General features: G+C 46.5%; 1 protein-coding gene across 12 annotated transcripts in view; it reads left to right on the top strand.

Moving 5' to 3' along the window:
- PPP4R3B (protein phosphatase 4 regulatory subunit 3B) overlaps positions 1 to 26,165 on the top strand; it is an 83,382-nt gene that overhangs the window by 49,544 nt on the left and 7,673 nt on the right. For 10 of the 12 annotated variants that reach the window (XM_065590801.1, XM_024106010.3, XM_005299019.5 and 7 more), the window contains 2 exons: positions 5,940 to 6,079; positions 7,002 to 7,186. In XM_065590801.1, coding sequence (XP_065446873.1) covers positions 5,940 to 6,079; positions 7,002 to 7,186 — 325 coding nt within the window. Of the gene's footprint in view, positions 1 to 5,939; positions 6,080 to 7,001; positions 7,187 to 7,643; positions 8,329 to 26,165 lie in introns of those variants that run through there. The other 2 variants (XR_010600249.1, XM_065590803.1) reach the window with 2 other exon arrangements.

Genomic DNA, 26,165 nt, shown 5'->3' with positions numbered 1-26,165 from the left:
TGCCCAAGGCTCCAGGTTTTAAACCCTGTGCGTCCTGTTCCAAGCCCATGCCAATGGGTGACCCCCATGACTCTTGCCTAAAGTGTCTGGGGGAATCTCATCTGGACCATTCAGACCACAGCCAGGACCACAGCCTGCGTCCATTCCTCCGACTGCTAAAGGGGTGGAGTGGAAGTACTTCGTCCCTTCCAAGGGATATGACTATTTTGTGTACACATCCACAGCCTTGTTCACTGGTGGTGGCCTTGGTGAATGAGAAGGAGCGTCATGGTTAGCAAGCCCCAGCACCCAAATCAAAAGAGGCCAAATGCCTTGATTTATTTGGACGCAAAGTTTACTCCTCAGGCGGTCTTCAGCTCCGGATCGCAAACCAGCAGGCGCTCCTGAGCCGGTACAACTATAATTCTTGGAACTCCATGTTAAAGTTCAAGGAGCTGGTTCCTTCGGAGTCCAGAGAGGAGTTTGGGGCCCTGGTGGAAGAGGGCAAGACGGTGGCGAGGACCTCATTACAAGCCTCGTTGGACACCGCAGTCTCTGCCGTTTAGACCCTCTCTTCAGGCATTGCAATGAGACGTATATCTTGGCTGCAAGCTTCCGGCTTATCACCGGAGCTTCAGCAAACATTACAGGATCTCCCCTTTGATAGAGAGGGCCTGTTTTCAGACAAAACTGACTTGAGGCTTCAGAGCCTCAAGGACTCAAGAGCCATAATGCGATCGCTGGGGATGCTCACACCGGCTACCCAGCGGAAGCCATTTAAACCTCAGCCCCAACGCTCCTATCCTCCTCCTCCTCTGCCGAGGCGGGACTTCTATAGGAGGCGGGGGCGCAATACCAGGAGGAAACCATCCAACCACCAACCCGTCCAAGGCCAGTGTTCCAAGCCTTCAGCAGGCCTTAAGCAAAACTTTTTGAAGGGACGCTCGAGGACAATGTACCGGGCCTCAGTCAGGATCCTACCCTACCCTTCCTGAATCGTTTATCCTGTTTCCACCGTGCTTGGTCCCTTATAACCACGGACCGTTAGGTTCTTTGCATGGTGGAAAGGGGATACTCTCTCCAATTTTCTTTCTCCCCACCCTTGCTCCCCATCCCTCTTCAGGGACCCTTCTCACGAGCAACTCATTCAGGAGGTTCAAACAGCTCCTATCCATGGGGTCGATTGAGGAGGTTCCAAGGGAGCTAAGGGACATGGGATTTACTCCTGTTACTTCCTAATCCCCAAGGCAAAGGGCGGGCTTCGGCCTATCCTGGACCTGCGCGGACTCAACAAATTCATGGTAAAGTTGAAGTTTCGCATGGTTTCCTTGTGCAATATTATACCTTCCCTGGATCCTGGAGACTGGTACGCCGCCCTTGACATGAAGGATGCATATTTCCACATAGCAATCCATCTGGCGCACAGACGCTTCCTCCACTTTGTGGTCAACAGTGAACACTACCAGTTCACAGTCCTTCCGTTCGGCCTTTCTCTGGTCCCCCCGGGTGTTCACCAAATGTATGGCAGTCATGGCAGCCTCCCTTCATCAGAGACGGATACAGATATAACTGTATCTCAACGACTGGCTCATCCAAGGTCGCACCAAAGAACAGGTGCAGTCCCACATTCAAGTGATCACGGACACGGTTTCTCGATTAGGTCTTCTCATCAATGTGGCGAAGTCGACTCTAGAACCAACCCAGAGAATAGAATTTATCGGGGAGATCCTAGATTCTGTGAATGCCCGAGCCCTCCTGCTGGACGCTTGTTTCCACGCTCTGATGGGCCTCATCCAGAGCCTTCAAAGCTTCCCAACATTGATGGCAAGAACGTGCCTGAGTCTCCTGGGTCATATGGCTTCCTGCACATACGTGACCAAACATGCCAGACATCTATCTACCAGACAGCCTGAACCTGGTGGTCACTGTCCCGGAAGAGGTCCTCACCTCCCTCCAATGGTGGCTAGACCCAAGGGTGGTATGTGAAGGAGTTCCCTTCCACACCCCTCAGCCCTCCTTGTCCCTCGTCACGGATGTGTCAGCCCTGGAATGGGGCACCCACCTTGGGGACATCCAGATGCAAGGTCTATCGGCCCAATCCGATATCTCTCTCTCTCTCTCTCTCTCCCCCCATATCAACGTATGGGAGCTGATGGCGGTACATATTGCACGACAAGCCTTTCAGGAGCAGTTGCACAATCGTTGTGTGGTGGTCCTCACAGATAACACCACGGCCATGCTCTACATCAACTAGCGCGGGGGGCTCATTCCTCCCCCCTCTGTCAAGAGGCCATTTGACTTTGGGAGTTCTGCGTAGCCTATTCCATTCACCTGGTGGCATCGTTTCTCCCAGGGGTCCAGAACACGTTGGCGGATCACCTCAGCAGGGTCTTCCAATCCCACGAGTGGTTGCTTCGCCCCGATGTCGTCCACTCCATCTTCCTAAAGTGGGGGTTTCCCCAGGTCGACCTGTTTTGCCTCGCGCAGCGACGGGAAGTGCCCGGCGTTTTGCTCCCTCCAGGGTCCCTCCCTGGGCTCTCACAGATGCCTTCCTACTCCCGTGGACGAGTAGGTTGTTTTACACCTTCCCACCGTTTCCCCTTGTACACAAGATCCTGATCAAGGTGTGCAGGGACAGATCACGACTGATTCTGGTCGCCCCGGCATGGCTCAGGCAGCATTGGTACACCACGCTGTTGGAGATCTCAGTGGATGCCCTGATTCCACTGCCTCTCTTTCCGGACCTGATCACGCAGGATCGTGGCCGCCTCTGTCACCCCGACCTGTGCTGTCTCCGCCTCACGGCATAGATGCTGCATGGCTGAGCCACTCTGAACTCCTCTGTTCTCGTTTGGTGCAGCAGGTCCTGTTGGGCAGCAGGAAACCTTCCACTCAGGATACTTTTATGGTTAAATGGAAGCAATTCTCCAATCTAACCGCTCACTCCACAAGGGCTCAGGCTCGGCAGCCTTCGTGGCCCAGGTGCCAATCCAGGAGATCTGCAGAGCTGCTACTTGGTCTTCAGTGCATACGTTTGCCTCACACTATGCCATCGTTAGACAGGCCAGAGACGATGCAGCATTTGGTAGGGCAATCCTACAATCCACGGTACTTCACTTTGACCCTATCGCCTAGGTAAGGCTTGGGAGTCACCTAATTGGAATCGATATGAGCAAGCACTTGAAGAAGAAAAGACGGTTACTTTTCTTTGTAACTGTTGTTCTTCGAGATGTGTTGCTCATATCCATTCCAAACCTGCCCTCCTTCCCCTCTGTTGGAGTAACCGGCAAGAAGGAACTGAGGGGGGCGCTGGGTTGGCCGCAGTATATATCCAGTGCCATGAAGGGGCCACTCCAGGGGGCTCCACAGCCGACCCACTGGGTGTTTCTAGGGTAAAAGTTCTCTGGTGGCCGTGCACATGGCGCGCGCACACCTAATTGGAATGGATATGAGCAACACATCTCTAACAGTTACAAAGGCGTGTAACCCTCTTTTTTAGACCTGCTACTTCTACCCACTGCCTAGGGAAAGGTATGGCATCACAACCACCAAGCCACTTGGGGAGAAAGGAGGGGACTGGCAGGAGTACCTGGGATGATACTTGTTCGGTGTGGGTGCCTTGAGATCTATAGGGTTGGGGTCAGGTGAATCTTTGGGAGATGAGAAGATTGTCTTCTACCTGTAGCTGTTTCCCACAAGACTATCCTATATTTGTAGGTCTTGCATATCACTTTGGATCTAAGATGGTATCTTTAAATCAGTAAAATGTCTTCTAAGACTAAAACTATAATTTCTTATTCATCTAAACTGGAAAAAGTGCTTTTGTTCTAGAATCAAAGTGTTGTAGTGAAAAGGGAGTTCTAGTCTCCTTGCAACTCAGGAGGTTTGATTTTATTTTTCCTAAACCATTCCTAATAGGTGGTTGAACAACTTTGAATACATGTAGTGATAGTGATCCTACTATCATCATGAAGTAAAAATAGCACGAGTAATAGATAGGCATAGATAGCATAAATTGCCTATCAGCAAGTGGGTGTGAATATAGGTCTAAAGGAGTCTAATTTAACATAAATTACATGCTGAAAAACAAAGTAGACACAGCCTACTTCAGCTTCCCTCCCAAAGGCTGGGTAAAGAGAAGGGCCTTGCAGTGTGCCCCGAAGGTCCACAAAGTCAGACCAAGAGGTTGTTCAGAGACCCACTTTGATGTTTGCAGACTGAAAGAGGCCAGTAAATACAGCATGCTTTAACACCTTGAGTGGCTGGCAATCCCTATCCAGAAAATGGGCATGTTTAGGGTTCTGCAGGACTTGAGGGAGCATGTCTGGCCAAGAAGTTGGGGGGTGGGAATTGGTTAACATTCTCCTCTTGAAATTGGCATGTAATACAGGGGTAGGCAAACCACAGCCCGCGGGCCAGATCCGGCCCGTCAGAGCTTTGGATCCAGCCACACGCTGCTCCTGGAAGCAGCCGGCACAGCAGCCCCAGGGGGGTGGCAGAGAGCTCCGCGCGCTGCCCTCACCTGCAGGCATCGCCCCCCGCAACTCCCATTGGCCTGGAATGGGGAACTGCGGCCAATGAGAGCTTAGGGGGAGGTACCCGCAGGCGAGGGCAGCGCGCAGAGCCCTCTGCCCGCACCTCCCCCCCCCCACACCTCACCAGGGGCTGCAGGGATGTGGTGCCAGCCACTTCCGGAGCAGCAGGGCCAGGGTAGGCAGGGAAGCTGCCTTAGCGCTGCTGCTACCGCAAAGCCACTCCAGGTAAGCAACGCCGGGCCGGAGCCTGCACCCTGCACTCCACACCCCAACGCCCTGGCCTGAGCCCCTCCCGCCATCCCAACCGCCCTGCCCTAGCCCTACATTTATGGCCCTGCATGCAATTTCCTCACCCAGATGTGGCCTCCGGGCTAGAAAGTTTGCCCACCCCGATGTAATAGCTGTAAAAACGTACAGAGGGGTGTGTGTGTGTGTGTGTGTGTGTGTGTTGCTTAGAGCAATAAGAACAGGAGTACTTGTGGCACCTTAGAGACTAACAAATTTATTAGAGCATAAGCTTTCGTGGACTACAGCCCACTTCTTCGGATGCATATGTTCTTTTTGCGGATACAGACTAACACGGCTGCTACTCTGAAACCTGTCATTATGCTTAGAGCAATGTTAATTTTAGGCCTGCTACTTCTACCCACTACCCTTGTAGGGAAAGGTATGGGAAAATGGCACCAATGGCATCACGACCACTAAGCTATTTGGGCTGCTTGGGGAGGAAGGAGGGGACTGGCAGGAATACCTGGGATGACATTTGTTTGGTGTGGATGTCTTGAGAGCCATAGGGTTGGGGTCAAGTGAATCTTTGGGCTTTGCATGAGGAGAAAAGTGTCTTCTACCTGTAGCTGTTATCTTTCCCACAAAAAGAGAAAATGCATTGGGTTTTCAGTTCATTCAAACATGGGCATTTTTTGACTCTTCCCCCTTTGCCCATTTTAGTACAGAAAGAAATGATCAGGCCCATAAAGTGGGATTCATTAGAGACTGACTGAGAGGTAACTGTTCCACATTAACTACATTACATATAAAGTGGATATTAAAACTCTGTGATTCTTATATGAATGTTACATGTTTATTTGCTCTTGCCTTGTATTTTTCACATGAAGGCGTAATCATGTATAAAACACTCACGTTGATATCACAGATAAGAGACAGCAAGTGAGAATAAGGAGCAGATAAATTCAAGCATCCATTTTCCATTTACATTAGAAGCAATTCTGTTGATCTCAAAGATTTATTTATTTAATTTTTTCCATGAAGAGAAATGAAGTAACTTTCTCATTTGTCATTTGCAATAATTTTTTTTCATTTTGGAAAAACGAGTCGAGTAACTTTTAAAGCTAATAGCCTTTACTGAAAACCTTCTGTATCTTACTATTACATTTGAGATTTAAATATTGTTTTGTGCTTATGCAGGAAGATATCAAGTCACTTACCGCACATATAGTTGAAAACTTTTATAAGGCACTTGAATCTATTGAATATGTTCAGACATTCAAGGGGCTGAAGACTAAATATGAGCAAGAAAAAGACAGACAAAATCAGAAATTGAACAGGTACTGTATTATTCGCACATCTTGAAACTCACTTTTGTAATAAAACAAAATATTCTAATAGCATTTCTGGATATTCTTTCTAGAGGATTCCCTAGAGTAGTTAGATGTGTGTGGAATTACTTTATTTTTCACGTTCTCGTTTCCGGGTTAAATTTACACAGTAATCTGACTTGTAGAGCTGACCAACTTGAATAGTAAATTGGTGGGTGGCTGAGGGTGGAAGGAATGTTTTCTATCAGAGAAATTTGATTAAGGCCATGTCTACACTACCACTTACGTTGGCAAAACTTGCGTCCCTCAGGGGTGTGGGGAAAAAAACACCCCTGAGTGACATAAATTTCGCTGGCATAAGTGGCAGTGTACACAGCGCCATGTCGATGACAGAGCTCTCTCCTGACAGCATAGAGCAGCTACATGAGATCTTACAGCAGCGCAGCTGAATTGGTGCAACCTAAGCCACTGTTGGATAGCTCATAACACACAGCTGCATCTTGCAGTGTGCTCTAAAACCATCCTGACATATTTGACATTAAACTTAAACTCTAATTTGGAGCGGCGGTTACTAGAACTTGGGTAGGGTCAAGAGTAGAATCCTCTATGAAATCTTTACTACTGACATTGTCATGCAGAGTTCGCCTTTTGGGCACTTTGATTCTTGTACATTCTATCTGGACACTTATAATCTAAATAACTAACCTGATGTAGACTGCCTTCATCAACCCACTAAATTCATTTCAAGGCATCAAGAAATTATTTCCAGGATGAGCTAGTACAGTCTTCGAGTATTGTGCTTCAGTGAGTTATACTTTTTTCAGGTTGCTTCTGTGGTGATCTTTAGCCATACTGTGTCAACCATTCATGGTTCCTTGTTTGATTGTAAACCAGCGACAAGGCTTGAATCATTTGTGGTTGTTTCTTACAGCGTCCCATCCATATTGCGTAGTAACAGATTTCGCCGAGATGCAAGAGCCTTAGAGGAGGATGAAGAAATGTGGTTCAATGAAGATGAAGAGGAAGAAGGTGAAGCTGTTGTACCTCCAATAGAGAAATCAAAACAAGAGGATGACTTTCCAGATAGTTATGAAAAGTTTATGGAAACTAAAAAAGGTAATTTATTTATAATTTCTGTTCTGCAGTACAAAACTGTTGTATACCATACATCATGTGACTTGAGATAAACATCTTAATTCTTTGAGTAGGTGTCCCCTATAGGTGCTCCACTTCAGGTGTGCACACACCAGTGCGATTTTGTTTGGAGATTTTTGGTAACAGGGCCTGCACCTGCACCCTGTTTATCTTCATGGTCCAATGCAAGGTCATATGGGGGTGGGCAGACGCAACTCTAGTTCCTTCTCAGCTGCCTGTGGTTAGAGACTGAGTCTTTCTGTGTACATTAGCCTCAAAGTTTTAGCCAGCTTGCTTGTTTTATTCTTACCTTTTCATTTTGTTTTATTAATTTTCCACATATGCTGTATGCTTTTGCGCGGCTCGCCCTGTTTTTGTGTTTTGCAACCAGCCACTGAGTGCCCTGCTTCACCAGTACTAACTAGGTTTCTGTTGCAAGAGGACTTCCAAATGTTTGAAGAACCTGAATCCCCTCTACTGAGAGGTACCAAGAGGGATCTCCTGGCAGTACTGACATGCACCCTGCTGCTGCCAAACCTGCAGATGCAAGCAATGAAACAGCAGTGCAGACACCATTAACCCCCCACTCCTCCTTAAAACCGGGGATACCACCTCCTCAGATGCTTGAGATCTCTGCCCAAGATTCCACTACCTTTCCATTTGAACATTGCTCCCCTAAGATGTATACCTAGAAAGAGACTCCAGAAACCAATGACTGATCCGACACCACCTCTGGCAGGAGCACTCTTGGGGTCCCTCCCCCTTCCCTTATGTCCCATAAGACTGGACTTTCTTGACTCCTTGGATCCCATAGGGAGACCAGTTCTCTAGAGGATACCATTACTCAAGAGGACCCTCCAAGAGGGCAACCACTGGTACCCCAGGATCCTCTAGAAGGAGAGCTGAAGAAGAGGCAGTGCCATTGAACAAGTCGTGATCCTCCTCAGATGAGCAATTATGCCGCCTCCTCCCATTCTGTGTCGTTTGATATATTGCGGAGAGTAGATGACTTCAGGGCGCTCAGAAGCATGCTGAAGAAAAGGAATGTCAAAGCAGTCTTCTCTGAGATCTTTCCTGGAAGGAAGACAGAAGGCAGAAGATTCTGGAAGTGAACTGCTGGCTAGGTGAGTGGTGTAAGGTTGAGGGTGTTGATTTTGTGGAACATTGGTCCGCTTTCTGTGGGTCAAAGGGGCTGTATAGTTTGAGTGGTCTCCACCTCAGTAGAAAGGGGACCAATTTCCTCAGGGAATAGACTAACTAGAGTAGTCAGGAGGGGTTAAACTAATACTAAAGGGGAAGGGTAAAAAGGGGGAAAATGTGAGTACTCAGTACACAGTCAAGATGTTGAGAACAAAATTGATCAAGGAACCAAAAACATGAAGAGAAGAAATTCTTGAATTGCCTATAGGCTAGTGTTAGTCTCCGTTACAAACAAGTAATTGGAATTGCTCATTTATGAGCATAAATTAAAACTAGTTGGTATTACTGAAACCTGGTGCGATGATTCACGCTATGGGAATCTTACTCAATAGTTAAACGCTAATTTGGAAGGATTAAGTGGATAAAAGGGAAGGAGGAGTGGTACTTTTAAGTAAAAAAATGGCATTACCTGTTTGTCACTAATAGCTTGGAAGAAAATGATCTTGAATGCTTCTGGATCAATGTCTTTAAAGCACAAAATTAGTTGGAGACTGTTATAGACCTCCAAATCACACTAGGGAACAGAATGACCACCTCCTTACACATCTGTCTATAATGTGTGTGGGGCAGTGGGGGAGGAAGCTGCGTGATCACGTGGAACTTCAGTTTTAGTGACACATGCTGGAGATCTCATGCTATCAGTATTGAAACATCTTTGAAATTTCTAAACATGCATGAAAAATTCCTAACTCAAGTGTTTGCAGCCAACACGGAGGAATTCTTCTAGGTCTTGTCCTACCAGATAAACAGATACTGATCACAGAACTAAAAATTGAGAGCTTAGGTACAAGTTCATCTTTGAATGATGTTGCTATGGGTGCTCCACTGTAGGTGTGTCCGTGTCCCTGTGCTGCTAATGGGGCAGAGAACTTCAGTAGCAGTGTCCATTGGGCCTGTGCCTGGGCGGTCTCTCCTCGTGCTGCGCCATGAGGCTAGCCCACATGCATGAGCTAACTGTCCTCAGTTCCTTCTCAACTGCCCCGGCTAGAGATGGAGCCATTAGCAGTCAGTTAAGGCTGTTGTTTTTCTGTTTGCAGTTCTTCTTCCAGTGCTTGCTCATGTCCGTTCCATGCTAGGTGTGTGGGTGGGGATATGTGTGTGCGCCACATGCACAGTTGCTGGAGATTTTTTCCTCAGTGGTATCCGTTGGGCTGGTTCTATTGCCCTCTGGAGTTGTGCACATATGTACTGGTATAAATGGTGCTGCAGGCCCCGCGTCCTCTTTCTTTTTACCGTCTATGACGGTTGCTGGAACGACTCTTCTTGCTAAGCAAGGCTCCTTTCCCAGTGGTTTGGACTTTCTCTGTTTGTATTTTGTATAGTTATCGTAGTCCATGTACATAGTTCTTAGTTAGAGTTAGTGTGTGTATATATAGTAGTGTTAGTAGCTGTCCCTCTTGTTGTGAGACTTTTCGCCCCAGGAGCTGGGCATGCCCCAGTCCCCAGGCTTCAAGCTGTGTGCCTTGTGCAGCAAACCGATGCCAGTTAGTGACTCTCACACTAGCTGTCTAAAATGTCTAGGGGAGTCTCATGTTAAAGTGTGAGATCTGTAGAGACTTCAAACCCTGCACGAGAAAGTATAGAGACATTCGACTGAAGGCCATTCTTGTGGAGGTGGCCCTCAGACCGGCCTCAGAGCCAAGCTGTTCTGAATCAGTGCCAAGCACCCTGACAACCATGTGTGCTCCCAGGCATGTGGCTCTTCCCAGCACCGCTCTCCATCCCTGGTGCAGAGGAAGAGGCATAAGAAACAATGCACTGAGAGATAGCGTTCTCCAGTGCAAAGGAGAGACAAGCAGGATATGACTAGCATATTGAGACCCAGGTCGGGCCACTTGCTCTCTCCAGAGTTTCTGATGGTGCCAATAACTCCGCCTAGGGCGCTGAGTCCAATACGGGACCCATCACTGACTCCCAGGAGCAGCCAGGGGGTCAGGCATCTGCTGGCTCTTTTCCATCCAGAGGCTTTCTAGGTGGCAAAGGACCTGCTGTACCTCCCAATCCCACTGATCCCTCAAGGCCTCTCATGAGCCAAGGCAACTGGGGACAGAAAGGGGCAGGATGCGGCAAGCTCCAGCGCAGCACCATCCAGGGACAAACCCTCCATGGTCCGAATGCAACGGTCACCAGCCCGCTGCCAGTCCCCAGTTTCCCGGCACTACCTGGAGGAGCAAGTGGGTACTGGGCCTAAAAACCAGACTTCAGTACTGGCTCTTCTGCCGGTGCCTGGCCACCAGGCCACTGGCTGATGCAGTGGCAGTACTAGAATCCTTGAGGGGTTCTCCCTGTACTCGCATACTTCGTAATGTCAGAAAGGCAAACTATTGTCTCGTCCCGCCTGGCTCTGGACCCGGACTCCAGTACTGACCCTGGTGCCGATGTCCAGGAAATGGCCCCAGTGGACATGGTGGAGGAGAGGGAGCCCCTCCTCTGGCACAGGCATCCTCTTCGTCATCCCCAGATGAGGCTGTTGCATTCCCTTATAACCCCCTCCTAGAGGATGACTTCAGGGCCCACCAGAAGTTCCTGAAAAGGGTAGCTGTGAACTTGGGCCCAGAAGTTGAGTAGCTTAAGGAGTCAGCACACAGCCTAATAGACATCCTGGCTGCAGCTGCTCCTTCGAGAGTGGTCTTGCCTGTTAACAAAGTATTACTCGCATCCCCCACCCCACTGGGGTCCTTGGTGGTGGTGGTGAATGAGCAGGTCAGACCGGGCAGTTGAGTGCTACCCTCCTAAATAGAGCCCAAGAGACTGGACCTGTTTGAATGTAAGGTTTATTAGATGGGAAGTCTCCAGTTAAGTATCTCCAACTAGCAGGCCCTGCTCAGGATGTAAGATTTTAATCTGTGGGAATCATTGTCAAATTTAAGGATTCCCTGCCACAGGAGTAAATGCAGGGGTCCATGGCCATCCTAGAGGAGGGCAAGACTGTGGCCAGGACCTCCCTCCAGGAGGCTCTGGATGCAGCTGACTCAGCAACCAAGACTATGGTGTCAGCAGTCACCATGAGGCGCTGTTCGTGGCTCCAGTCATCTGGCCTCCCTCATGAAGTGCAGCAGTCCATCCAGTACCTCCCCTTTCAGGCCACCTCCCTGTTCTCGGAACAGACAGACTCGACGCTTCAAGGACTTGATGGCCATCTTTTGCTCCTTGGGCCTTTTATAGGCCTCCAGCTTCCAGGAAACACTTCAGGCCCCAGCAGCCTCCCAAGTTTGCGGTGCCTCCCAGGCAAGAGCCCTACAAAAGAAAAGGGAAGGGCTATAAGTGATGCCAACCCTTCCTTCCCACCTCAGTCTCCCAGGCAGGCTCTCATAGATATCGCAGCGGGGCTAGGCAGGCCTTTTGAAGGTATGCCCGAGGGTGATAGATCTGGAGTTGAGACTGATATATCACCCCTTTTTGTTTTTGGAATGCCTATCGCCCTTCAGCCCAGCATGATCATATGTAACATCGGACTGTTGGGAACTAAGTACAGTAACAGTCAGTTACAGCATCCAGGCCTCTGAACCACCTCAGGAGATTGAGGAAGCCAGAACAGAGGAGTACCTAAGGCCAAATCTTCCTCCTCCCCGGACAAAGTTGTTGTGCCTCCTCCATCATTTCTGGCAGATGACGTCCGTCTTTTCCAGGAGCTGGCAAGGAGGGTGGTGGACACCCTTCACAAACAGTTGGAGGAGATCAGAGACACCCAGCATCAACTGCTCAATATCTTCCACTCTTCCTCTGTATCAAAGGTTGCCCTTCCAATTAATGAGGCCGTTTTAGACCTGGCCAAAACAGTTTGGCAAACCCCGGCTTTGGTGGCTCCAGCTTTCCAGTGGGCAGATAAAAAATATTATGTCCCAGCAAAGGAACATAATTTCCTTTCCCGACTCACCACTTAATTCCATCATGGTAGACCCTGTCCGTTCCTGTGGCAGGCAACACTAGTGTAGGGCTACATCAGACGACGGAGACTGGAAATACCTGGATCTCTTTGGCAGGAAGAACTATTCCTCGGCCCCCTTGTAATTCTGTATTGTCAACTGCCAGGTTGAAATTTTTTTATTGAAAAACTGCCAGAGCTGTGTTGGGAATCCTTTAAAGAGGGACAGTTAGTATCAAAAACTTCATTACAATCATCCCTCGACACCGCTGATAACAGCAATTAGGTCCACCTCCACAATGGTGGTGATGTGACTGACATCATGGCTCTATTTGTTGGGATTTGTGAAAGAGATGCAGTCCACAGTGGAAGTTCTTCCTTAGGGCACAAAAGTCTTCACCGAAAAGATGGATGCCTCCCTTCATACCCTGAAGGATTCCAGGACTACCCTAAAGTCACTCGGAATCTATACTCTGGGGCAAAAGAGGTGTTTTAGTTCCCAATCTCAACACAAACCATATGCGGCTCAATATTGACCTCAGCACCATTACGAACCGCAGAGACAAAAAGGGAAATTCCCAAAGTGCAAACAGTCTGGTCCACAAAACTTGTCCCAACCCCCTGCATCTAAACATCACTTTTGATGGGCAGGTTGAGGCACCGTGAGACCACTCTCCACAACTGACACAATCGACCCTGGTTGTATACCCATTTGGCCACCGATTGACAGTGTTCCCGAGAACGCATAATGTCAGATAATGGCTTTTACAGATCGTCCAATCCGGTTACCCCATCCATTTCACCTTTCTTCCCCGTCCCTCTTCAGGAACCCTTTTCACGAGAATTTACTACAACAGGGGATAGATCTCCTTCTCCAGTTAGGAGCCACAGAATCAGTACCTCAGCATCTGCGAGGCAAGGGATTCTACTCTTGTTACTTCATAATACCCAAAAGAAAGGGAGGTTGGAGACCCTTATTGGACCTCAGAGCTGTCAGCAAGTTTGTCAAGACTCAGAAGTTCAAGATGGTCACCTTATTGACGATCATTCCAACATTGAAACAGGAAGACTGGTTTTTGGCCCTCATCCTCCAGGATATCTATTTTCACATCTCGATCTTACCAGCTCACAGACGATTTCTCAGGTTTGCTCTTGAACATGGCCATTATCAATACAGTGTCTTCCTCTCTGGTCTGTCATCAGCCCCTAGAGCTTTTTCCAAAGTTCTCTGTGGTAGCTACTCACGCTTGCAAGTGATAATAATTTGCCCATATTTGGAGACTGTCTCCTCAGAGCCCGATATCTCCAGGAGGCCCACAAAGCTGTTGACACTATGATACACTTGTTCACAGAACTGAGTTTACAGATCAACACCCAGAAGTCAACGCTCACTTCAGTTCAACACTAGAATCTGTAGAGGCTAACTTAGACATCCTACAGGCCAAAGCCCTCCTACCTCAACACAAGTTCCTATCTCTGGTTTCACTCACAGGCACCATTCAGTACAGTCCATGGATACCAGCCAGACTCTGCCTCTAACTCCTAGGACATATGGCAGCAGGCATGGGAGAGATACCACATGCCAGACTCCATATGTGATGCCTCCACTATGGTTTAGTTCAGTTTACAGACCAAACAGGGACAGGCTGGACAAACCTCTGTCACTACCCACCAGAATTAAAAACTCCTTAAGCTGGTGGAAAGTTGCATCTGAAGTGAGGTTTTTACCCACGAAAGCTTATGCCCAAATAAATCTGTTAGTCTTTAAGGTGCCACCAGACTCCTTGTTGTTTTTGTAGACTGGTGGAAGGAACTGACCAATCTGTGCAAAGGGATCCTCGACACGTCACTATCATTGCTCCTTCCACCAACGCATAACTCGTAGGGTGGAGTGCACATTTAAATTGCCTCACGATTCAAGGCAAATGGTCACCTATGGAGATGTCTCTACACACAACTGAGTGGTCATGAATGCCTCCGCCCATTTCCTCCTGCTGATGGCAGGATCAAATACAAAGATCCTAACAGACAACGTAGCCTGTATGTACTACATCAACCATCAGCGGGGGATGGGGAAGCATGTCACCCTCCCTATGCACGGAGGCAATGAGACTATGGAACTGGTGCACTTCTCACGTCACTTCGTCTGCGGCTAACCTTTTGGACGTGCAAAACTCTATAATAGACCACCTCAGTCGTAGATTCCTGCACAAACCTGAGTGGGAGATGCACCCATCAGTACGCCACAACTTGTTCAAGAAACGTCCCATGCTACTGCTCCAGGGTGGAGATGGGACAGCACTCTCTGGACAATGCTCCTCTTCTTGCTTGGGGCAAGGACCTTTATGCCTTTTTTCTGTTTTCCTCTTCTGCTGAGGGTCCTGTTTAAAAATAAAAAGGGACAGAGCTCCTATCATCCTGATTGCTCCTACTTGGCTGAGACAGACCTGATATCCTTACCTGACGCAGCTCGCAACGTGCCAACAGTCTCGCTCCGAACCTTTCTGCACCTCCTCTCACAGGCCCAACGGTGTACCCTACATCCCAACTTGGGGATTCTCCACCTCAAAGCATGGCTCCTGCTTAGTTTCAGCATCTAGAACAGGGGTCTCAAACTCAATTTGCCTTAGAGCCAGTGCCAGTCCTCAAATCCTCCCAGTGGGCCAATAATGTCACTGAAGATGGTGTTCAGAAAAGAAAATGTTTATATTGTATTTTTTATTTCTTAGAAATAATAAAGCTGTCATACAATTCTTCGCCTGCCAGAGAGTTTAGTGTTTGCCAGACACCTGGCAATGTTTCAGTTCTGTCAGTTTGTTGATGTTTGGCCTTCGTGACTGTGCAGTTGAAACCTTTAGGATTGCAGCAAGGTGTGCATCAGATAGTTGTTTGGTATTTTGACTTGTTTATATTCATTGTGGAAAAAAGTGATGCTGCCTCTATGGCTGACTCTGCCTGGCAACTAATGATGATATCTCTGTTCCTCTCCCCCAGCCAATGGGAGCTATGGGGGGCGGCGCCTACAGTGGACATTGTCTGCAGGGTATCTGCCTGCATCTCTCCGCAGGCCACAGTGGAGAGGTTCTTGGGCCACAGATGTCCCGCAGGCCGGGAGTTTGAGACCCCTGATCTAGAAAGTTCATGCTCAAAGGAAAATACAAGAGATATTACACAGTAGAAAGTCCTCCACACTACATACTTACCTGCAGAAATGGTCCAGGTCTCAGATTTGGTGCACATCCCAACAAATCTCTATCAATATCAGCAACTCTTTCATATAATCTTGAATATGCTCTGACCCTTAGTCAGGATTATCCCTAAAATCTCTTAAGGTCTGTCTAGTAGCTATTACAGCTGGGATACTCGATGCTGTTGCACCCAACCACTAAAAGGTTCATTAAAGTTATAATAAACCTCTTCCCTCGACCTTGTCTTTATACCCCGTGTGGGACCTAAACCTGATACTGAAAGCGCTGACTAGGCCCCTCTTTGAACCCATGGCCACCTGTTCACTAACATATTTATCAATTAAAATGGCATTCTTGATAGCTATTACCTCAGCCAGAAGAATAGGAGAAAGCAGCTTTATAGACAAGGTTACGTTCAGGCCACATCCAAAATTCATCCCTAACATAACCTCTCCATTTCACATGATTCAATCGATTCACCTTCCAATCTTCTACCCCCAAGCCTCACCAAGACAATAGGGAGGCTATACTACATATCCTAGATGTTAGGAGAGCCATGGCCTTCTACCTGGATAGGGCAAAAGTCTTCAGGAAGTCTGAGACTTTTCCTTTCTGTGGTAGAAAGCCCCAAGGGCTCAGCAGTATCAGCCCAAAGACTCTCCAAGTAGGTCTTGAATTGCTACCAAATTCATAATGTGACCCCCCCACACACACCCACACACCCAGACTCAATCTGTACATTTTCCACAAGGTCAGTCTTCTCATCCATCGCTTTTTTTCAAGGATGTTCCTATCACAGAGATCTGCAGAGCGGCGACAGGGCGTCAGTCCATACTTTTGCAGAACATTATGTGATCACTGGGCACTCGGCCTCTGATGCCATCTTTGGCTCTATAGGACTTGACCCAACTCCAAAGTCCCTTCAAAAAGGGTACTGCTCGGGAGTCACCTACAATGAAGCACCCATAGGGACACTACTCGAAGAAGTTATCTTGTGCAGTAACGATGGTTCTTCGAGATGTGTCCCTATGGGTGTTCCACAACCCACCTTCCTCCCCTCTACTTTGGAGTTCTCCTTTTATGACTGCAATAGAGAAGACGCTGAGGACAGTTAGCTTGCTAGCGCTGGCTAGCCTTGTGGTGCAGCATGAGGAGAGACAGTCCAGGCACAGGCCCAATGGACACGGCTACCAAAGTTCTCCAATCAGCAGTGCAGGGATTCAGACACACCTACAGTAGAACACCCATAGGGGGACACATATCAAAGAACCATCATTACTGCACAACGTGAATAACTTCTTATCATGACTTGATCAGATTTATAAAGTGCAAGCAAAATAAAGTCCTGACCAGTAATGTATATACTGGATGCTTTAATAGAGCTAGTTTTTCAAAGCTGAAAATAGTTAAGCCAAATCAGCTGGGAGGAAGAAATTGACCAGGAAAACGAGTAATTTGGAATAATTTAAGAACACTTTACTATGAGGAAAAAATGAGGAAAAAAGCCATACTGGCTAAAAAATCAACATGGTTTAGAGGAGAAGTGAAGGCAGCTATATATAGATATATATCTATACACTCACAGATAAATAGAAGAAAGGGAAAGTTGATAGTAATGAGTAAGTCAGAAGTTAAGCATCATAGAAAATTGATAAGGGAAGCCAAGGGACACAAGGAGAACTCAGGCCAGTAGAATTAAGGACAATAAGGAGGAATTTTTAAAATATATTAAGAACAAAAAGAATCCTCTGGTATTGGTCCATTACTAGATGGAAATTGTAGAATTATTAACAATAATTAACAATTAAGTATTTAATAAATATTTCTGTTCTATATTTGGAGGGAAAACAGATTATATAGTCTTGTCATGTGGTGATAACACTTTCCATTGCATTAGTATCTCTGGAGGATGGTAAACAGAAGCTACTAAAGTTCGACACATTTAAATCAGCAAGTCTAGATAACTTGGATCCAAGAGTTTTAAAAGCTGACTGAGGAGGTCTCTGGACCGGTAATGTTTATTTTCAATCTGTCTTGGAGCAGTGGGGAGGTCTCAGAAGACTGGAAGAAAGCCAATGCTGTGCTAGGTTTTAAAAAGTGTAAATGGGATGACCCTGGTAATTACAGGCTTGTCAGCCTGAAATCTATCTTGGGCAAGATAATGGAGCAACTGACATGGGACTCATTTAATAAAGAATTAAAGGGAGTTAATGTAATTAATGCAAATCGACACTAGTTATGGAAAATAAATCCTGTCAAACTAACTTGATATCATTTTTTTTTTTTTTTTTATGAGAGTACAAGTTTTGTTGATAAAGGTAATAGCGCTGACATGATAGACTGCATGACATTTAGATTAAAAAACCAAAACGATATACAATTGATTTGGCACACATTATAGATTCATAGATTCAAGGACTGGAAGGGACCTCGAGAGGTCATCGAGTCCAGTCCCCTGCCCGCATGGCAGGACCAAATACCGTCTAGACCATCCCTGATAGACATTTATCTAACCTACTCTTAAATATCTCCAGAGATGGAGATTCCACAACCTCCCTAGGCAATTTATTCCAGTGTTTAACCACCCTGACAGTTAGGAACTTTTTCCTAATGTCCAACCTAGACCTCCCTTGCTGCAGTTTAAACCCATTGCTTCTGGTTCTATCCTTGGAGGCTAAGGTGAACAAGTTTTCTCCCTCCTCCTTATGACACGCTTTTAAATACCTGAAAACTGCTATCATGTCCCCTCTCAGTCTTCTCTTTTCCAAACTAAACAAACCCAATTCTTTCAGCCTTCCTTCATAGGTCATGTTCTCAAGACCTTTAATCATTCTTGTTGCTCTTCTCTGGACCCTTTCCAATTTCGCCACATCTTTTTTAAAATGCGATGCCCAGAACTGGACACAATACTCCAGCTGAGGCCTAACCAGAGCAGAGTAGAGCGGAAGAATGACTTCTCGTGTCTTGCTCACAACACACCTGTTAATACATCCCAGAATCATGTTTGCTTTTTTTGCAACAGCATCACACTGTTGACTCATATTTAGCTTGTGGTCCACTATAACCCCTAGATTCCTTTTTGCCGTACTCCTTCCTAGACAGTCTCTTCCCATTCTGTATGTGTGAAGCTGATTTTTCCTTCCTAAGTGGAGCACTTTGCATTTGTCTTTGTTCAACTTCATCCTGTTTACCTCAGCCCATTTCTCCAATTTGTCCAGATCGTTTTGAATTATGACCCTGTCCTCCAAAGCAGTTGCAATCCCTCCCAGTTTGGTATCATCCGCAAACTTAATAAGCGTACTTTCTATGCCAATATCTAAGTCGTTGATGAAGATATTGAACAGCGCCGGTCCCAAAACAGACCCCTGCGGTACCCCACTCATTATGCCTTTCCAGCAGGATTGGGAACCATTAATAACAACTCTCTGAGTACGGTTATCCAGCCAGTTATGCACCCACCTTATAGTAGCCCCATCTAAATTGTATTTGCCTAGTTTATCGATAAGAATATCATGCGAGACCGTATCAAATGCCTTACTAAAGTCTAGGTATACCACATCCACAGCTTCACCCTTATCCACAAGGCTCGTTATCCTATCAAAGAAAGCTATCAGATTGGTTTGACATGATTTGTTCTTCACAAATCCATGCTGGCTGTTCCCTATCACCTTACCACCTTCCAAGTGTTTGCAGATTATTTCCTTAATTACTTGCTCCATTATCTTCCCTGGCACAGAAGTTAAACTAACTGGTCTGTAGTTTCCTGGGTTGTTTTTATTTCCCTTTTTATAGATGGGCACTATATTTGCCCTTTTCCAGTCTTCTGGAATCTCTCCCGTCTCCCATGATTTTCCAAAGATAATAGCTAGAGGCTCAGATACCTCCTCTATTAGCTCCTTGAGTATTCTAGGATGCATTTCATCAGGCCCTGGTGACTTGCAGGCATCTTACTTTTCTAAGTGATTTTTAACTTGTTCTTTTTTTATTTTATCTGCTAAACCTACCCCCTTCCCATTAGCATTCACTATGTTAGGCATTCCTTCAGACTTCTCGGTGAAGACCGAAACAAAGAAGTCATTAAGCATCTCCGCCATTTCCAAGTTTCCTGTTACTGTTTCTCCCTCTTCACTAAGCAGTGGGCCTACCCTGTCTTTGGTCTTCCTCTTGCTTTTAATGTATTGATAAAAAGTCATCTTGTTTCCCTTTATTCCCGTAGCTAGTTTGAGCTCATTTTGTGCCTTTGCCTTTCTAATCTTGCCCCTGCATTCCTGTGTTGTTTGCCTATATTCATCCTTTGTAATCTGTCCCAGTTTCCATTTTTTATATGACTCCTTTTTATTTTTTAGATCATGCAAGATCTCATGGTTAAGCCAAGGTGGTCTTTTGCCACATTTTCTATCTTTCCTAACCAGCGGAACAGCTTGCTTTTGGGCTCTTAATAGTGTCCCTTTGAAAAACTGCCAACTCTCCTCAGTTGTTTTTCCCCTCAGTCTTGATTTCCATGGGATCTTACCTATCAGCTCTCTGAGCTTACCAAAATCTGCCTTCCTGAAATCCATTGTCTCTATTTTGCTGTTCTCCCTTCTACCCTTCCTTTAGAATTGCAAACTCTATGATTTCATGATCACTTTCACCCAGGCTGCCTTCTACTTTCAAATTCTCAACGAGTTCCTCCCTATTTGTTAAAATCAAGTCTAGAACAGCTTCCCCCCTAGTAGCTTTTTCAACCTTCTGAAATAAAAAGTTGTCTCCAATGCAGTCCAAGAATTTGTTGGATAGTCTGTGCCCCGCTGTGTTATTTTCCCAACATATATCCGGATAGTTGAAGTCCCCCATCACCACCAAATCTTGGGCTTTGGATGATTTTGTTAGTTGCTTAAAATGGATTAAAAGCTGGTTAACTGATAGGTGTCCAAATGTAATGGTAAATGGAGAATCATCGTCAAACTTGTTTCCAGTGGGAGCCCACAGAGATCAGTTCTTGGTCCTATGCTATTTAACATTTGCATCAGTGACCTGGAAGAAAACATAAAATCATCACTGATAAAGTTGCAGATGACACAGAAATTGGAGGAGTGGCAAATAATGAAGCGGACAGGATTCAGAGTGATCTGAATCATTTAGTAAACTAGGCACACCTAAATGTATTGTAAATGTATATATCTAGGAACAAAAAATGTTCTGTACTGGGAAGCAGTGATTCTGAAAAAGATTTTGGTATTGTAGTGAATAATCCGTTGAACATGAGCTCTCTGTGTGATACTGTGGCCAAAAAAGCTAATGCGATCCTGTGATGCATAAACGGGGAATCTTGAGTAGAAGTAGAGAAATTATTTTACCTCTATATTTGGCACTGGTATGACTGCTGCTGGAATACTGTGTCCAGTTCTGGTTCCTACAATTCAAAAAGGATGCTGATAAATTGGAGAGGTTCAGCTCCCAGACTACTGCACTGGGCAGCACAGTATGGGGAGGAGGTGACCTGCCCTCTGTGGAGAAAGAAGTGGTTCAGCCCTATTTAGAAAAGCTGGACAAGCACAAGTCCATCACTGCATCCGAGGGCGTTAAAGGAGTTGGTGGATGTGATTGAAGAGCCATTGGCCATTATCTTTGAAAACTCATGGGGATTTTGGGGGGGAGGGGAGATTGGAAAAAGTCTAATGTAGTGCCCATCTTTAAAAAAGGGGAAGGAGGATGATCCGGAGAACTACAGGCCAGTCAACCTCACCTCAGTCCCTGGAAAAATCATGGAGCAGGTCCTCAAGGAATCAGTTTTAAAGCACTTAGAGGAGAGGAAAGTGATCAGGAACAGTCAGCATGGATTCACCAAGGGCAAGTCAGAGATAACTGGCTCTGTGGATGAGAGGAAAGCAGTGGATGTGTTGTTCCTTGACTTTAGCCAAGCTTTTGATATGCTCTCCCACCGTATTCTTGCCAGCAAGTTAAAGAATGGGCTGGATGAATGGACTATAAGGTGGATAGAAAGCTGGCTACATTATCCGGCTCAATGGGCAGTGATCAATGGCTCCATGTCTAGGTGGCAGCCGGTATCAAGCGGAGTGCCCCAAGGGTCGGTCCAGGGGCCGGTTTTGTAATATCTTCATTAATGATCTGGAGGATGGGATGGATTGCACCCTCAGCAAGTTTGCAGAGGACAATAAACTGAGAGGAGTGGTAGATACGCTGGAGGGTAGGGATAGAGTCCAGAGGGACCTAGACAAATTAGAGGACTGAGCCAAAAGAAATCTGAGGTTCAACAAGGATAAGTGCAGAGTCCTGCATTTAGGACACAAGAATGCCATGCATCGCTACAGGCTGGGGATCAACTGGCTAAGCAGCAGTTCTGCAGAAAAGGATGTAGGGGTTACAGTGGATGAGAAGCTGAATATGAGTCCACAGTGTGCCCTTGTTGCCAAGAAGGCTAACGGCAATTTGGGCTGTATAAGTAGGAGCATTGCCAGCAGATTGAGGGACGTGATCATTCCCCTCTATTCGACATTGGTGAGGCCTCATCTGGAGTACTGTGTCCAGTTTTGGGCCCCACACAAGAAGGATGTGGAAAAATTGGAAGGAGTCCAGCGGAGGGCAACAAAAATGATTAGGGGGCTGGAGCACATGACTTATGAGGAGAGGCTGAGGGAACTGGGATTATTTAATCTGCAGGAGAGAAGAATGAGGGGGGATTTGATAGCTGCTTTCAACTACATGAAAGGGGGTTCCAAAGTGGATGGATCTAGACTGTTCTTAGTGGTACCAGGTGACAGAAGGAGGAGTAATGGTCTGAAGTTGCAGTGGGGGAGGTTTAGGTTGGATATTAGGAAAAACTTTTTCACTAGGAGGGAGGTGAAGCACTAGAATGGGTTACCTAGGGAGGTGGTGGAATCTCCTTCCTTAGAGGTTTTTAAGGTCAGGCTTGACAAAGCCTTGGCTGGGATGATTTAGTTGGGGATTGGTCCTGCTTTGAGCAGGGGGTTGGACTAGATGACCTCCTGAGGTCCCTTCCAACCCTGATATTCTATGAAGAGCCAGGAGAATGATTAGAGGATTGGAAAACATGCCTCGTAGTAATAGACCCAAGGAGCTTCAATCTGTTTAGCTTAACAAAGAGATTGAGGGCTGACTTGACTATAGTATGTAAGCATCTACATGGGGAACAGATATTTAATAATGGGCTCTTTGATCTAGCAGAGAAGGTCTAGGGTGACCTAGACAAATTGGAAGATTGGACCAAAAGAAATCTAATGAGGTTCAACAAGGACAAGTGCAGAGTCCTGCGCTTAGGAAGGAAGAATCCCATGCACCGCTACAGGCTGGGGATCTACTGGCTAAGCAGCAGTTCTGCTGAAAAGAACCTGGGGATTACAGTGGATGAGAAGCTGGATATAAGTCAGCAGTGTGCCCTTGTTGCCAAGAAGGCTAACAGCATTTTGGGCTGCATTAGTAGGAGCGTTGCCAGCAGGTTAAGGGAAGTGATTATTCCCTTCTATTTGACACTGGTGAGGCCACATCTGGAGTATTGCATCCAGTTTTGGGCCTCCCCCATTACAGAAAGGATGTGAACAAATTGGAGAGAGTCCAAAGGAGGGCAATGAAAATGCTCAGGGGACTGGGGTACATGATTTATGAGGAGAGGCTGAGGGAACTGGGCTCTTACTGCAGAAGAGAAGAGTGAGGGGAGGATTTGCTAGCAGCCTTCAACTACCTGAAGGGGGGTTCCAAAGAGGGTGGAGCTTGGCTGTTCTCAGTGGTGGCAGATGACAGAACAAGAAGCAATCGTCTCAAGTTGCAGTGGGAGAGGTCTAGGTTGGATATTAAGAAACACTATTTCACTAAGAGGGTGGTGAAGTACTGGAATGGGTTACCTTGGGAGGTGGTGGAATCTCCATCCTTAGAGGTTTTTAAGGCCTGGCTTGAGGAAGCCCTGGCTGGGATGATTTAGTTGGTGTTGGTCCTGCTTTGAGCAGGGGGTTGGACTAGATGACCTCCTGAGGTCTCTTCCAACCCTAGTCTTCTATGATTCCATGATACGCCACTTAGGAAGGAACAATTATTTGCACGTATACAAAATAGGAGATGACTGCCTAGGAAGGAATACTGCAGAAAGGGATCTGGGGGTTATAATGGATCGCAAGCGAAATGAGCCAACAGTGTAGCACTGTTGCAAAAAAAAAAAAAAAAAAAAAAAGCAAACATCATTCAGGGATGCATTAGCAGGAGTATTGTAAGCAAGACACAAGAATTAATTCTTCCGCTCTACTCTGCGCTGAGAGAGCCTCAACTGGAGTATTGTCGACTTCTGGGCCCCACATTTCAGGAAGGATGTGGACAGATTGGAGAAGGTCCAGATTAAAGGTCTAGAAAACATGACCTATGAGGAAAGATTGAAAAAAAAAAAAAAAGGCTTCGTTTAGTCTGGAGACGAGAAGACTGAGAGGGGACATAATACTTTTCAAATATGTAAAAGTTGGTTTTAGTGAGAAGGACAGTGAAAAATTGTTCTTGTTGCTTCTTGTCCTAACTTCAGAGGTTAAGGGGATTACATTGCAGCAAGTGGAGTTTAGGTTGGAAGTTAGGAGAAAATTCCTGTCACGGTAGTTAAGCCCTGGAATAAATTGCCTAGGGAAGTTGTGGATTCTGTCATTGGTGGTTTTTAAGAGCAGGTTAGATAAGCGCCTGTCAGGGATGGTCTAGATAATACTTAGTCTTGCCTGGAGTGCAGGAGATTGGACTTCTTGATGTCCTTCCAGTCCTACACTTTTATGATTAAATACTATGTACCCTCCAACGGCTCAGAATACCACTCCTCCCATGCTACCCCACATTTCATGGTAGTCAACGCTATAAATGAGAGAGACAGACAACATTGCTCCTGATCAACTACTCACAACAAGAAGGCCCCAAGCTCTTCAGCAATGCCATGGATGATTCTCTTCACTATTTGAAGGACTCTGGAGTAACCCTCTAATCCCTGGACATCAGTGCCCCTGCAACTAAGAGAAAATTCATCAGGTCACAGCCAAACCGTCTCACCCAGTCCAGTACGAAACCTTTCAAAGAATCATACAACCATCCAAGAAGAGGCCTGGATTCAACAAGAAGGGCCCATCATCTGCTGTCCTCTTTCAGTAAGCAACTTGTAACTATCTGTTTTGACTGTTCCTTTGAAGGTCATGAGTTCTTCCATCATCTGGGTCATATGTTGCACCACCCTCCTGCTACACTCCTCCCCGCACCTCCCCCAGCGATATCTTGAAAAAGGGAAGACTTTCTCGGGAGAACATCACATTAGACAGATGCTATAAGTCATTACATTACATCAGGCTACACCATTCTCTTCAGATCCATCCTCCTCCACTCCCCTTCCTTTCCCTTTTCAGGGACCCTTCTCACAAGGGTCTCTTAACGCAGGAGTTACAATCCCTCCTTCTGGAGGTGATCAGACTAGTTCCCCATCTTTCATCAGGAAAGGGTTCTACTCCAGGTACTTCTTGGTACCCAAGAGGAAAGGAGGATGGAGACCAATCCTGGACCTCAGGACTCTGAACGTATTCATTCTATCACAGAGGTTCAGAATGGTAACCATAGCAACAATAATACTATGTTATATCGGGACTAGTTTGTGGCCCTTGACATTCAGAATGTGTATTTTCATATTGCAATGCATCCAGCTCACTGATGTGTACTTCAGTTTGTCATTGGCAGCGACCACTATCAGTATTGAGTGTTTCCCCTTGGCCTTTCAGCTGTGCCAAGACCTTTACAAAGATCCTCTCGGTCATTGCATTCTCCCATCTGGACGAATGGCTTCTCAAAGGTCGTTCCTTCCCCAAGGTACAATCAGCAATCACCAAGGACCTAGTACTCTTCCATTCTTTGGGGCTGTTACCCCAAAAAATAGATTTTGGGACCCCCCTCTAATAACCTCCCTAATACCCCGTTGGTATGTTCTTCCGAAAGTATGAGTTTCCAGGGTTGTTAAGGAAACACCAAGGACACAGATATAACTTTCCGATAAGGTGATTGACACCCGAGGTATATTTTCCAAAACAAAGTGTCTTCTTATTAAAGTAACGAATCCTTACCGTATATACTCGTTCATTAGGTCGTTCGTTTATAAGCTGACCCCCCAAAATGGATAGGTAAAAATAGCAAAAACTGTATGACCCTTTTCATAAGCTGACCCTATATTTCAGGGGTTGGAAAACTTTGAATCCCGGCCCGTCAGCGTAAAGCAGTGGCGAGTCGGGACATTTTGTTTACTTGGAGCGTCTGCAGGCATGGAGCCCCTCAGCTCCCTGTGGCCGCAGTTTGCCGTTCCCAGCCAATCGGAGCTGTGGGAAGTGGCGCCACTTCCCACAACTCCCATTGGCTGGGAACGGCAAACTGTGGCCACAGAGAGCTGAGGGGCTCCATGCCTGCAGACGCTCCAGGTAAACAAAACGACAATGTATTAGATATTCAATTCAATGATTCCATAGAACGGGGTCGGCAACCTTTCAGAAGTGGTGTGCCAAGTCTTCATTTATTCGCAGTAATTTTAAGGTTTTGTGTGCCAATAATATATTTTACATTTACAGGGGCCGGCGGATGGAACCCCAGACTGGCAGCAGGCTGAGCAGACTGGCGGCTGGGACCCCTGACCGGCAGCAGCTGAGCGGGGCTGGCGGCTGGGACCCCAGCTGGCAGCAGACTGAGCCACCCAGCCCGC

Source organism: Chrysemys picta, chromosome 3 (assembly GCF_011386835.1).
Source record: "Chrysemys picta bellii isolate R12L10 chromosome 3, ASM1138683v2, whole genome shotgun sequence".
Classification (NCBI taxonomy): domain Eukaryota; kingdom Metazoa; phylum Chordata; order Testudines; family Emydidae; genus Chrysemys; species Chrysemys picta.
The sequence above is the reverse complement of the archived record's forward strand: the minus strand, read 5'-3'. Positions and strand labels throughout refer to the sequence as shown.